General features: G+C 46.6%; 1 protein-coding gene across 2 annotated transcripts in view; it reads left to right on the top strand.

Annotated features, from left to right (window-relative positions):
• Positions 1–15,000, top strand: part of LOC121841383 (ubiquitin-like protein 3) — a 62,658-nt gene that overhangs the window by 36,589 nt on the left and 11,069 nt on the right. For both annotated transcript variants that reach the window (XM_042309205.1, XM_042309204.1), the window contains 2 exons: positions 11,830–11,938; positions 14,814–14,900. In XM_042309205.1, the coding sequence (XP_042165139.1) occupies positions 11,830–11,938; positions 14,814–14,900 (196 nt within the window). The remainder of the gene's footprint in view (positions 1–11,829; positions 11,939–14,813; positions 14,901–15,000) is intronic.

Raw genomic sequence — 15,000 nt, 5'->3', positions numbered from 1 at the left:
CCGCCCATTCCCCAGACCTGAATCCAATTGAGCACATCTGGGACATCATGTCTCACTCCATCCACCAACGCCACGTTGCACTACAGACTGTCCAGGAGTTGGCGGATGCTTTAGTCCAGGTCTGGGAGAAGATCCCTCAGGAGACCATCCGCCACCTCATCAGGAGCATGCCCAGGCGTTGTATGGAGGTCATACAGGCACGTGGAGGCCACACACACTACTGAGCCTCATTTTGACTTGTTTTAATAGGGACATTACATGAAAGTTGGATCAGCCTGTAGTGTGGTTTTCCACTTTAATTTTGAGTGTGACTCCAAATCCAGACTTCCATGGGTTGATAAATTTGATTTCCATTGATATGTATTTTGGTTAGGGCACCAGGTGGTGCTAAATTAGGTAAGTAGTGGGTAGGCAGGTAAGATAGGAGAGGGGGGGGGCTTTGAGGTTTACTTTCTTTGCTTTGGTTCCGTCCAGCCCCTTTTCCCCATATAAATCCCGTGTAAAGGAATAAAGTCCTTATAAACGGTACCACATTCTGCCTGTTGTCATCCTTACTCGCACCTACAGTCCATACCTTTTTCACTTCACGGAGAGTTTAGTTGTAGCAGGATGTTGCGTTCCCTCTTCATAGAGGCGTGCGTAACACAGCTTGAGAGGATCTGCAGAGAAGAATGGTAGAAACTCCCCAAATACAGGTCTGCCAATCTTATAGAGTCATACCCAAGAAGACTCAAGGCTGTAATTACTGCCAAAGGTGCTTCAACAAAGTACTGAGTAAGGGTCTGTATATTAATGTAAATGTGATATTTCAGCTTTTTATTCTTAATAACTCTGCAAAAACATGTTTTTGCGTTTGTCATTATGGGGTATTGTGTGTAGATTGATGAGGGGGAAAAACAATTGAATCTAATTCAGAATAAGGCTGTAATGTAACAAAATGTGGAAAAAGTCAAGAGGTCTGAATACATTCCGAATGTGCTTTAAATCACCGGGGGAAAAGCCTCGCTGTATATTAGTCAAGGATTAAAAGGCGTTATCATTATTGTACACTAATTAAAGTAATTAAAGCGGTGAGTGTTGCTCCCTTCTCCCCAGCTGCTGGTTGGTTTAGATTTCCCTCTCCCGACTGTGACTCCTCATTACCACCTCCTACGGCTAGGTGGCTAGGTGTCACGGCTAGGTGTCCCGCTGGCTTAATCATGGATATTATAGATAGTAAACATTTAGATACATACAAGTGTCTTATATCGGTTGAAAGGTTAAATCCTTGTTAATCTAACGGCACTGTCCGATTTACAGTAGCCATTACAGTGAAAACATACCATGTGATTGTTTGAGGACGGCGCCCCACAACAAAATAATTTTCCACCGGCACAGGTTTCATACATTCAAAAACAATTATCAAATATTCAGTTACTTTTTGAAAATATTCCTCTGATTTGTCATCCAAAGCGTCCCAGCTATAACATGTAGTGCCGTTTTGTTTGATAAAATCCTTCTTTAAATCCCAAAAAGTCTCTTTAGTTGGCGCCATCGATTTGAGTAATCCACTCGTTTAACATGCAGAGAAAGGAATCTGAAAATCCCTAAACTTTGTTTCAACAAGTCAAAATACGTTTATATTTACTCCTCAGAAACACTAAAATGTAATAATCAAACTGTAATATTTATTACGGAAAGAAGTATGTTCAATAGGAAACCGATTTTAACAGGTGCATCTTGTCTTCATGGCGCGCGCAAACACGAATTTCCAAAACGGTGTCCCTGTTCTAAAACTGATATTTCTTCTTCGTTTTTGAAGTTACAAGCCTGAAATCTTGATCATAGACTGCTGACACCCTGTGGAAGCCATAGGAATTGCATCCAGGGAGCTATTTTCAAAATAATACTTGCCTCATACTTGCCATTCGAAGAGGATGGTCTCTCTCTCAAAAAAGAAATCTGGTTGGTTTTTCTTTTGATTTTTTTTCTTACCATATCTATTGTGTTATATTATCCTACATTATTTTACCACTACACACTTCAGTGTTTTCCTTCCAATGGTACCAATTATATGCATATCCTGGCTTCAGGGCCTGAGCAACAAGCAGTTTACTTTGGGCATGTCATTCAGGTGGAAATTGAGAAAAAAAGGGTCCTAGCCCTAAGAAGTTCTAATATTCCCTCTGTGGAAGAAAGAAAGAGGGGGATGGAGTACCCCGAGGTAGAGAGAGAGAAGGAGAGGGAGAAGAGGCCTGCCTTCAGGGAAGGAGAGGGAGCCACGAGGGAGAGAGAAAAGGAGAGAGAGAGAAGAGGCCTGCCTTCAGGGAAGGAGAGGGAGCCATGAGGGAGAGAGAAAAGGAGAGAGAGAAGAGGCCTGCCTTCAGGGAAGGAGAGGGAGCCACGAGGGAGAGAGAAAAGGAGAGAGAGAAGAGGCCTGCCTTCAGGGAAGGAGAGGGAGCCATGAGGGAGAGAGAAAAGGAGAGAGAGAAGAGGCCTGCCTTCAGGGAAGGAGAGGGAGCCACAAGGAAGAAAGAGAAAAATGAGAGAGAGAAGAGGCCTGTCTTCAGGGAAGGAGAGGGAGAAGAGGCCTGCCTTCAGGGAAGGAGGGAGCCACGGGAGAGAGAGAAAATGAGCCTGAGGTCTGCCTTCAGGGAAGGAGAGGGAGCCACGAGGGAGAGAGAGAGAGGGAGATGAGGCCTGCCTTCAGGGAAGGAGAGGGAGAAGAGGCCTGCCTTCAGGGAAGGAGAGGGAGCCACGAGAGAGAGAGAGAGAGAGAGAGAGAGAGAGAGAGAGAAAAGGAGGTACAGAAAAATCTGAGGGATGGAGAGAAAGAATGAAAAGCAAGGGGGAGCCTGCGAGGGAGAACAGCCGTAGAGTTTAAAACTAGATGATTGGAGAAAGAGCACGGTGAGAGAAGGAAGAACGAGAGTGAGAGACAGAAGCCAAGTGTGAGGTAGGAGGAGAAGGGACAAATAGGTATCCAGGTTGCTCTGTGTTAAAGGTGTTACCAGGTCAGCAACTCACCATTGCACCGGCTGTTGTCATGGTGACGTGCCATAGTAACACCGTGGAAACCCCATGGTTACCAAAAGAGAGAATCTGCAATGACTTCTCCCCTCTCTTTTTTCCCTCTCTCTCTCCATCTTTTTTTGTCTGTCTTTTTGCTCCCCCCCTCTCTGTGACTCTCTCTCTATCCCTGTTTTTGGTTCTCTATCCCTCTCTCTGTGACTCTCTCTTTATCCCTGTTTCTGGTTCTCTATCCCCCTCTCTCTCTCTCACGCTCTTATCTTTAATAAAGCTTTATTGGCAGGAAATGCATTGTCAAAGCAGAAGAGTATCAGATAACATCAGATGAAATAACACAATCACAAGAGGACATACTGTACATGAGAGAGAGGGAGGTAGAGGGAGAGGGAGAGAGAGAGGGGGAGGGAGGGGGAGAGGGAGAGAGGGGAGAGGGATAGAGAGGGGAGGGGAGAGGGGAGGGGGGAGAGGGAGAGGTAGGTAGAGGGAGAGGGAGGGAGGAGAGGGAGGGAGAGAGGGAGAGAGAGAGAGAGAGGGGAGAGTGACATAGAGGGGGGGAGAGAGAGGGAGAGGTAAGGGAGAGGGGAGAATGTTCCATTTTCCTGTTCCAAACCATAAGGGAGAATACACCGAGACACCACATTGGTTTGAAGTTAGCTGTTTAGCTATTTCGATGCCGGGAGCTCTGGTGTCTTAGGCAAGAATTCCCATTATTTTCTGCCATCAAACCTGCATAATTCTTACTTGAAACAGTTGTTGTGTGTAATAGACTGAATTACACAGTGTCAACACCTAACTCCAGACTGATCTGTTCGTGCAATTAACACCTGACTCCAGACTGATCTGTTCGGGAATTAACACCTGACTAGACTGATCTGTTCTTCCTATTACCACCTAACTCCAGACTGATCTGTTCACCTGAGAGCGAAGAACACCTGACTCCAGACTGATCTGGGAGAAAGAGGGAATTAACACCTGACTCCAGACTGATCTGTTCGGGACCTGACTCCAGACCGATCTGACCTTGCAATTTGTAGTCTTTGCCAATGCAGATTTAGATATGAAAATGTTTCACCACGACTTTGGATGTAGTGAACTACTTTTCAAAGTAACTTTAGTTAAATTAAACATATTTAATAAATAATAATAATAATAAACTTTATTTTTATTAATGGTAGATTTAGTGTTGCTTCCTTCTTCCAGTTTGAATGAATTGATTGGTTGTTAAACTCAGGATTTCCCTTGTTCCCTCCCGTTTCCAGGAATATTACAGACAGCATAAGCACCCTACAGTTTGATTTCCTGCTTTTCCCTCCCTTTCCAGGAATATTACAGACAAGATTTCCTGCTTGTTCCCTCCCGTTTCCAGGAATATTACAAAGGATTTCCTGCATAATTCCCTACTTTCCAGGAATATTACAGACTGATTGTACCTTTTTATATTAAAAACATATTGTGCCATGATACAAAGTCACTCTCACTACACTGAACATGTCTGTTCTTCCTATTAAACCTGACTACAGACTGTCTGTTCGTAGCAATTAACACTGACTCCACTGAACATGTGGTGTTCTTCCATAAAGTCACCTCACTACACTGAACATGTCTGTGACTTCCATAAAGTCACTCTGACTACACTGAACATGTGGTGTGACGTAGCATTAACACCTGACTCCACTGAACATGTGGTGTTCGTAGCATAAAGTCACTCTGACTACACTGAACAGAAATATCTATTTGGTCCCGTGTTTCATGAGCTGAAATAAAAGATCCCAGAAATGTTCCATACGCACACAAAAAATAAGCTTATTTGGCTAAAATGTTCTGCACAAATGTGTTTCCATGCCTGTTAGTGAGCATTTTATCTTTTGTCAAGATAATCCATCCACCTGACAGGTGTGGCATATCAAAATCTGATTTAAACAGCATGATCATTACACAGGTGCACCTTGTGCTGGGGACAATAAAAGGCCACACTAAAATGTGCAGTTTTGCCACACAACACAATGAGGAGTCTGTAATAAATTTTGTGGGGAAATACTCATTCTGATTTTTGGGCCTTGCTCCCAAGTGGGTGGGCCTTGCTCCCAGTGGGTGGGCCTTGCTCCCAAGTGGGTGGGCCTTGCTCCCAAGTGGGTGGGCCTTGCTCCCAGTGGGTGGGCCTTGCTCCCCAGTGGGTGGGCCTTGCTCCCAAGTGGGTGGGCCTTGCTCCCCAGTGGGTGGGCCTTGCTCCCCAGTGGGTGGGCCTTGCTCCCCAGTGGGTGGGCCTTGCTCCCCAGTGGGTGGGCCTTGCTCCCAGTGGGTGGGCCTTGCTCCCCAGTGGGTGGGCCTTTTCCCATATGGGTGGGCCTTGCTCCCCAGTGGGTGGGCCTTGCTCCCAAGTGGGTGGGCCTTGCTGAACAGTGGGTGGGCCTTGCTCCCAAGTGGGTGGGCCTTGCTCCCCAGTGGGTGGGCCTTGCTCCCCAGTGGGTGTGACCTATGCCCTAACAGGCCCCACCCACGTGGCTTTCCTTTATATGAACTGTAACTTTTAGTAAAATCTTTGAAATTGTCATCTTTTATGTATTTTTGTTCAGTATATTTTTATATTTAAAAAAAAAACGTCCGTCAGACGTTTCAACACTGGCCGACGTCATAACTCAGGAGGTTGTCATCTCTCGAATGAAATGGAAAGGGGGGGTACCTAGTCAGTTGTCCAACAGAAAGGGGGAAAGTCAGTTGTCCAACAGAAAGGGGGATACCTAGTCAGTTGTACAACAGAAAGGGGGATACCTAGTCAGTTGTCCAACAGAAAGGTGGATACCTAGTCAGTTGTCCAACAGAAAGGGGATACCTAGTCAGTTGAACAGAAAGGGGGATTCATCAGTTGTCAACAGAAAGGGGGGATACCTTGTCAGTTGTCCAACAGAAAGGAAAGGGGGATACCTAGTCAGTTATACAACAGAAAGGGGGATACCTGTCAGTTGTCCAACAGAATGAGGATACCTAGTCAGTTGTCCAACAGAAAGGAAAGGAAATACTTAGCCAGTTGTACAACAGAAAGGGGGATACCTGCCAGTTGTCCAACAGAAAGGGGGATACCTAGTCAGTTGTCCAACAGAAAGGGGATACCTAGTCAGTTGTCCAACAGAAAGGGGGATACCTGTCAGTTGTCCAACAGAAAGGGGGGCCTTCAGTTGTCCCAGAAAGGGGGATACCTAGTCAGTTGTCCCAGAAAGGGTGGGCCTAGTCAGTTGTCCCAGAAAGGAAAGGGGATGGGCCTCAGTGCTCCCCAGAAAGGGTGGGCCTTCAGTTCCCAGTGGGTACCTAGCCAGTTGTCCCAGAAAGGGGGGCCTTCAGTTGTCCCCAGTGGGGGGCCTTCAGTTGTCCAACAGAAAGGAAAGGGGGCCTTGTCCCAGAAAGTGGGGGGCCAGTTGTCCCAGAAAGGGGGGTACCAGTTGTCCCAGAAAGGGTGGGCCTTGTTGTCCAACAGAAAGGGGGGGCCTTCAGTTGTCCAACAGAAAGGAAAGGGGGATACCTAGTCAGTTGTCCCAGAAAGGGGGATACCTAGTCAGTTGTCCAACAGAAAGGAAAGGGGGGCCTAGTCAGTTGTCCAACAGAAAGGGGGGGCCTAGTCAGTTGTCCAACAGAAAGGGGGATACCTAGTCAGTTGTCCAACAGAAAGGGGGCCTAGTCAGTTGTCCAACAGAAAGGGGGGCCTTCAGTTGTCCAACAGAAAGGGGGGGCCTAGTCAGTTGTACAACAGAAAGGAAAGGGGGATACTTAGTCAGTTGTACAACAGGCCCCATACCTAGTCAGTTGTCCAACAGAAAGATACCTGTCAGTTGTAACAGTAAAATCTTTGTCAGTTGTTGCAACAGAAAGGGGGATACCTTTTGTCCAACAGAAAGGGGGATTTTTATCAGTTGTAAACAGAAAGGGGGATACCTAGTCAGTTGTCCAACAGAAAGGGGATACCTAGTCAGTTGTACAACAGAAAGGAAAGGGGATACCTAGTCAGTTGTAAACAGAAAGGAAAGGGGGATACTTAGTCAGTTGTCCAACAGAAAGGGGGATACCTAGTCAGTTGTCCAACAGAAAGGGGGATACCTAGTCAGTTGTCCAACAGAAAGGGGATACCTAGTCAGTTGTACAACAGAAAGGGGGGATACCTAGTCAGTTGTACAACAGAAAGGGGGATACCTAGTCAGTTGTACAACAGAAAGGGGGATACCTAGTCAGTTGTCCAACAGAAAGGGGGATACCTAGTCAGTTGTACAACAGAAAGGGGGATACCTAGTCAGTTGTCCAACAGAAAGGGGGGATACCTAGTCAGTTGTCCAACAGAAAGGGGGATACCTAGTCAGTTGTACAACAGAAAGGGGGGGGGATACCTAGTCAGTTGTCCAACAGAAAGGGGGATACCTAGTCAGTTGTACAACAGAAAGGGGGGATACCTAGTCAGTTGTCAACAGAAAGGGGGATACCTAGTCAGTTGTCCAACAGAAAGGGGATACCTAGTCAGTTGTACAACAGAAAGGGGGATACCTAGTCAGTTGTCCAACAGAAAGGGGATACCTAGTCAGTTGTACAACAGAAAGGGGGTACCTAGTCAGTTGTCCAACAGAAAGGGGGTACCTAGTCAGTTGTCCAACAGAAAGGGGGATACCTAGTCAGTTGTACAACAGAAAGGGGGGATACCTAGTCAGTTGTACAACAGAAAGGGGGATACCTAGTCAGTTGTACAACAGAAAGGGGGATACCTAGTCAGTTGTACAACAGAAAGGGGATACCTAGTCAGTTGTACAACAGAAAGGAGATACCTAGTCAGTTGTACAACAGAAAGGAAAGGGGGATACCTAGTCAGTTGTCCAACAGAAAGGAAAGGGGATACCTAGTCAGTTGTACAACAGAAAGGGGGATACCTAGTCAGTTGTCCAACAGAAAGGAAAGGGGATACCTAGTCAGTTGTCCAACAGAAAGGGGGATACCTAGTCAGTTGTCCAACAGAAAGGGGGGGATACCTAGTCAGTTGTCCAACAGAAAGGAAAGGGGATACCTAGTCAGTTGTCCAACAGAAAGGAAAGGGGGATACTTAGTCAGTTGTACAACAGAAAGGGGGATACCTAGTCAGTTGTACAAAAGAAAGGGGATACCTAGTCAGTTGTACAACAGAAAGGAAAGGGGATACCTAGTCAGTTGTCCAACAGAAAGGAAAGGGGGATACCTAGTCAGTTGTCCAACAGAAAGGAAAGGGGGATACCTAGTCAGTTGTCCAACAGAAAGGAAAGGGGATACCTAGTCAGTTGTCCAACAGAAAGGAAAGGGGGATACCTAGTCAGTTGTCCAACAGAAAAAGGGGGATTCCTAGTCAGTTGTCCAACAGAAAGGGGGATTCCTAGTCAGTTGTCCAACAGAAAGGGGGATACCTAGTCAGTTGTCCAACAGAAAGGGGGATACCTAGTCAGTTGTCCAACAGAAAGGAAAGGGGGATACCTAGTCAGTTGTACAACAGAAAGGGGGATACCTAGTCAGTTGTACAACAGAAAGGGGGATACCTAGTCAGTTGTACAACAGAAAGGGGATACCTAGTCAGTTGTACAACACAAAGGGGAATACCTAGTCAGTTGTACAACAGAAAGGAAGGTCAGTTGTCAACAGAAAGGAAAGGGGGATACCTAGTCAGTTGTCCAACAGAAAGGAAAGGGGGATACCTAGTCAGTTGTCCAACAGAAAGGGAAAGGGGGTTACCTAGTCAGTTGTACAACAGAAAGGAAAGGGGGGGGATACCTAGTCAGTTGTACAACTGAATGGATTCATCCGAAATGTGTCATTTAATCCAACATATCTGAATCAGAGCCATTGTTTATATTTTTTGCGATATTCCTACCTGGAGAAATGTGTAATTTAACAGAGGGTCTAACACATTTCTCCTATTTATCTGGCTCTTCAGTCCAGGGTGCATTTCATGCGTCTGTGAGGCAGGTTAAAAATGTTTTATTTTTATATTTTATATATATATTATATTTTATATTATATTTTAAATCTTTATATTTTATTATTGTCTTTTTTATTTGACCTTTTATTTAACAAGTCAGTGGCGACAGAGTGCAGTTTGTTTAGCCCATTTTACAGCTAACTAGCTACTTCACATGCGGATATTATCTTTGGTGGCTATTGTGTGTCGCTAGCTACCCAGCCAGCCCCTAGAGAGAGCATTGCATTGTGGGACTTTAATCGACTTGAGCTGCAACAGATTTGTGTTACCAACCTTATTATAATGACAACATGAAACGTCTGTTCTATTGTAGTGTTATTTCAACAGCACGGGAGGTTGATATCACCTTAATCAGGGAGGACGGGGCTCGTGGTAATGACTGGAGTGGAATGGGTGGAATGGAGGACGGGGCTCGTGGTAATGACTGGAGTGGAATGGGTGGAATGGAGGACGGGGCTCGTGGTAATGACTGGAGTGGAATGGGTGGAATGGAGGACGGGCTCATGGTAATGGCTGGAGTGGAATCAGTGGAATGGAGGACGGGGCTCGTGGTAATGGCTGGAGTGGAATCAGTGGAATGGAGGACGGGGCTCGTGGTAATGACTGGAGTGGAATGGGTGGAATGGAGGACGGGCTCGTGGTAATGACTGGAGTGGAATCAGTGGAATGGAGGACGGGGCTCGTGGTAATGACTGAGTGGAATCAGTGGAATGGAGCACGGGGCTCATGGTAATGACTGGAGTGGAATCAGTGGAATGGAGGACGGGGCTCGTGGGAAGTGGAATGGAGGACGGGGCTCGTGGTAATGACTGGGTGGAATGGGTGGAATGGAGGACGGGGCTCGTGGTAATGACTGGAGTGGAATGGAGGACGGGGCTCGTGGTAATGACTGGAGTGGAATGGAGGACGGGGCTCGTGGTAATGACTGGAGTGGAATGGAGGACGGGCTCGTGGTAATGACTGGAGTGGAATGGAGGACGGGCTGGGTAATGACTGGAGTGGAATGGAGGGAATGACTGGAGTGGAGGATGGAGACTGGAGTGGAACCAGTGGGCAAATCATTAAACACAGGAGGTTGATATCACCTTAATCAGGAGGGAAATGGCTGGAGTGGAATGGGTGGAATGGAGGACGGGGCTCGTGGTAATGACTGGAGTGGAATGGGTGGAATGGAGGACGGGGCTCGTGGTAATGACTGGAGTGGAATGGGTGGAATGGAGGACGGGCTCATGGTAATGGCTGGAGTGGAATCAGTGGAATGGAGGATGAATGGCTGGAGTGGAATCAGTGGAATGGAGGACGGGGCTCGTGGTAATGACTGGAGTGGAATCGGTGGAATGGAGCACGGGGCTCGTGGTAATGACTGGAGTGGAATCAGTGGAATGGAGGACGGGGCTCGTGGTAATGACTGGAGTGGAATGGGTGGAATGGAGGACGGGCTCGTGGTAATGACTGGAGTGGAATCAGTGGAATGGAGGATGGGGCTCGTGGTAATGACTGGAGTGGAATGAATGGAGCACGGGGCTGGTAATGACTGGAGTGGAATCAGTGGAATGGAGGACGGGGCTCGTGGTAATGACTGGTGGAATCAGTGGAATGGAGGACGGGGCTCGTGGTAATGACTGGGTGGAATGGGAATGGAGGACGGGTAATGACTGGAGTGGAATGGAGGACGGGGCTCGGTAATGACTGGAGTGGAATGGAGGACGGGGCTCGTGGTAATGGAAATGGAGGACGGGGCTCGTGGTAATGACTGGAGTGGAATGGAGGACGGGCTCGTGGTAATGACTGGAGTGGAATGGAGGACGGGGCTCGTGGTAATGACTGGAGTGGAATCAGTGGAATGGAGGACGGGGCTCGTGGTAATGACTGGAGTGGAATGGAGGACGGGCTCGTGGTAATGACTGGAGTGGAATGGAGGACGGGGCTCGTGGTAATGACTGGAGTGGAATGGAGGACGGGGCTCGTGGAATGACTGGAGTGGAATGGAGGACGGGCTCGTGGTAATGACTGGAGTGGAATGGAGGACGGGGCTCGTGGTAATGACTGGAGTGGAATGGAGGACGGGGCTCGTGGTAATGACTGGAGTGGAATGGAGGACGGGCTCGTGGTAATGACTGGTGGAATGGAGGACGGGGCTCGTGGGTAATGACTGGATCGTGGTAATGACTGGAGTGGAATGGAGGACGGGGCTCGTGGTAATGACTGGAGTGGAATCAGTGGAATGGGTGGAACGGTATCAAACATTACTATGAGCCTCCACCTCCTGTGATTAACGCTGTAAATTAGAGTAATGATGGTTTTGGGGTGGATTTGAAGAAATAATCCGTACATGTACCCTTCAGGTTAGCGAACAGTACCATGTGTGTATCTCTGAAGGTACATTGTGTATTTAAAAAAATAATAATTCTACCCTAGTGAACAATACCTTTAAAAAAAATAAGAGTTCATAAACACACCTGGTTTCCTGTGTGTGTGTGTGTGTGTGTGTGTGTGTGTGTGTGTGTGTGTGTGTGTGTGTGTGTGTGTGTGTGTGTGTGTGTGTGTGTGTGTGTGTGTGTGTGTGTGTGTGTGTGTGTATGTGTGTGTATATGTGTGTGTGTGTGTGTGTGTGTGTGTTTGTTTTGTGAGAGAGAGATTGTATTGTTTGTAAATTCCTGTAGTGCTATGTGTGTACCTGTGAGTGTGAGTGTATGTGTGAGAGAGAGAAATTGTGTTGTTTGCACTCTACTGTGTGTGTGTGTGTGTGTGTGTGTGTTGCAGGGCTCTCTCAGGCTATGAGCTATAAGCTGATTTGGTAACGTGATTTAAAGTGATTTCCCTTCCTCTCCCCTTGTGTGTTTCAGATGAACCTACGTCTCATCCTGGTCAGTGGGAAGACGAAAGAGTTCCTGTTCTCCCCCAACGCCTCGGCCGCAGACATCGCCAAACACGTTTACGACAACTGGCCAATGGGTGAGTGACACCTCACAGCAGGGCCAGCTCTGTCTTTTTGGGGGCCCTAAATAAGATTTGGTTTGGGGGGAGGCGCCCATCTTGCAGGTGAAACATTCTAGTGTTCCCCCTCTTGGCTGCGGAGAAGAAGAAAAACAATTACGTTCATTTCCTGCAATTCTACACATTTTGCCATGGGGCGGAGAGAAATGTAGCCATTTATAAACACATTTCATCAGATTCTACACATTTTGCCGTGGGGCGGAGAGAAATGTAGCCATTTATAAACACATTTCATCAGATTCTACACATTTTGCCATGGGGCGGAGAGAAATGTAGCCATTTATAAACACATTTCATCAGATTCTACACATTTTGCCATGGGGCGGAGAGAAATGTAGCAATTTATAAACACATTTTGTCAGATTCTACACATTTTGCCATGGGGCGGAGAGAAAATGTAGCCATTTATAAACACATTTCATCAGATTCTACACATTTTGCCATGGGGCGGAGAGAAATGTAGCCATTTATAAACACATTTCATCAGATTCTACACATTTTGCCATGGGGCGGAGAGAAATGTAGCCATTTATAAACACATTTCATCAGATTCTACACATTTTGCCGTGGGGCGGAGAGAAATGTAGCCATTTATAAACACATTTCATCAGATTCTACACATTTTGCCGTGGGGCGGAGAGAAATGTAGCCATTTATAAACACATTTCATCAGATTCTACACATTTTGCCATGGGGCGGAGAGAAATGTAGCCATTTATAAACACATTTCATCAGATTCTACACATTTTGCCATGGGGCGGAGAGAAATGTAGCCATTTATAAACACATTTCATCAGATTCTACACATTTTGCCGTGGGGCGGAGAGAAATGTAGCCATTTATAAACACATTTCATCAGATTCTACACATTTTGCCATGGGGCGGAGAGAAATGTAGCCATTTATAAACACATTTCATCAGATTCTACACATTTTGCCGTGGGGCGGAGAGAAATGTAGCCATTTATAAACACATTTCATCAGATTCTACACAGTTTGCCATGGGGCGGAGAGAAATGTAGCCATTTATAAACACATTTCATCAGATTCTACACATTTTGCCATGGGGCGGAGAGAAATGTAGCCATTTATAAACACATTTCATCAGATTCTACACATTTTGCCATGTTCCATTTGATATCAATTACATTTATTAAATGTGTTTTATAAAGCCCCTTATGTCGCTTATGCCCAGGGCCGGCCCTGCCTCACAGACACACATTACAACTGGCCAATGGGTGACCCTTACACGTGACACCAGGAAGCTATACGTGACACATTGAAACTACACATGATACCAGGAAACTACACAGGATACCAGGAAACTACACAGGATACCAGGAAACTACACAGGATACCAGGAAACTACACAGATACCTTGGAACTACACGTGATACCAGGAAACTACACGTGATACCAGGAAACTACACATGATACCAGGAAACTACACAGGATACCAGGAAACTACACATGATACCAGGAAACTACACAGGATACCAGGAAACTACACATGATACCAGGAAACTACACATGATACCAGGAAACTACACATGATACCAGGAAACTACACAGGATACCAGGAAACTACACATGATACCAGGAAACTACACATGATACCAGGAAACTACACAGGATACCAGGAAACTACACAGGATACCAGGAAACTACACATGATACCAGGAAACTACACATGATACCAGGAAACTACACAGGATACCAGGAAACTACACAGGATACCAGGAAACTACACAGGATACCAGGAAACTACACATGATACCAGGAAACTACACATGATACCAGGAAACTACACATGATACCAGGAAACTACACAGGATACCAGGAAACTACACAGGATACCAGGAAACTACACAGGATACCAGGAAACTACACAGGATACCAGGAAACTACACATGATACCAGGAAACTACACAGGATACCAGGAAACTACACAGGATACCAGGAAACTACACGTGAAAACATTTTGAGCTAGACAATAACCTCCCGGGGACAATGACACGTCGTTCTGAGGATGTCTTCAAATCGTCTTCGGGGACGTCCCTGGAGCAAAACGGCTACTGGACAAAGAAAAAATGTCATTCGTGCCACCTCACAAAGCTGTGGCTTAGTATTACAATGACTATCTACTGGACTCCTCCACAGTGTGTCTGGTGCTACAGCTCTCTGAAGAGGGACTCTGGTGGGAATCTAACGTCTTACACCTTAATGACCTCAAAGATACTGTAGCTATCACTCGAAGGCCCTGGGCCAGAACTCCTCACGGGCCCTGTATCACATCTGTGTGTGTGGGTTAGTTTAGGATTCAGATATGGTGTCCAGACTCCACTGCCTCCCTCTCCTCTCTTCCCTCTACTCTCTCTCCTCTCTCCCCCTCCTCTCTCCCCTCTCTTCTCTCCCTCTCCCCCTCCTCTCTCCCCTCTCCTTTCTTCCCTTTCTCCCTCTCCCCTCTCTTCACTCTGTCTCCTCTCCTCTCTTCTCTCCCCTCTCTCTCTCCCTCTCCTCTCCTCTCTTTCTCTCTTCTCTCTTCCCTCTCCTCTATTTCTCTCTCCTCTCTTCCCTCTCCTCTCTTTCTCTCTCCTCTCTTCCCTCTCCTCTCTTTCTCTCTCCTCTCTTCCCTCTCCTCTCTCTCTCTTCTCTCTCCCTCTCCCCTCTCCCTCTTCTCTATTCCTTATCTTCCTGTCTCTCTATCTTTCTCTCTCCCATGAGACATAATCACACAGAAAAACTGGGAATACTATATATAGACTATATATAGATGATGGTGACAACGGTGATGATGATAATGATGATGAGGGTGATCTTCATCTCTCTTTCAGACTGGGAGGAGGAACAGGTCAGCAGTCCTAATATCCTGAGGCTCATCTACCAGGGTCGTTTTCTACATGGAAACGTCACACTAGGAGGTGAGAGCTCACACACACAGTCACACTCACACACACTCACTCACACACAGTCACCCTCACTCACTCACACACACACACACACACACACACACACACACAC

This window comes from Oncorhynchus tshawytscha, linkage group LG30, assembly GCF_018296145.1.
Source record: "Oncorhynchus tshawytscha isolate Ot180627B linkage group LG30, Otsh_v2.0, whole genome shotgun sequence".
Classification (NCBI taxonomy): Eukaryota; Metazoa; Chordata; class Actinopteri; order Salmoniformes; family Salmonidae; genus Oncorhynchus; species Oncorhynchus tshawytscha.
This window is presented reverse-complemented; position numbering and strand designations above follow the sequence as displayed.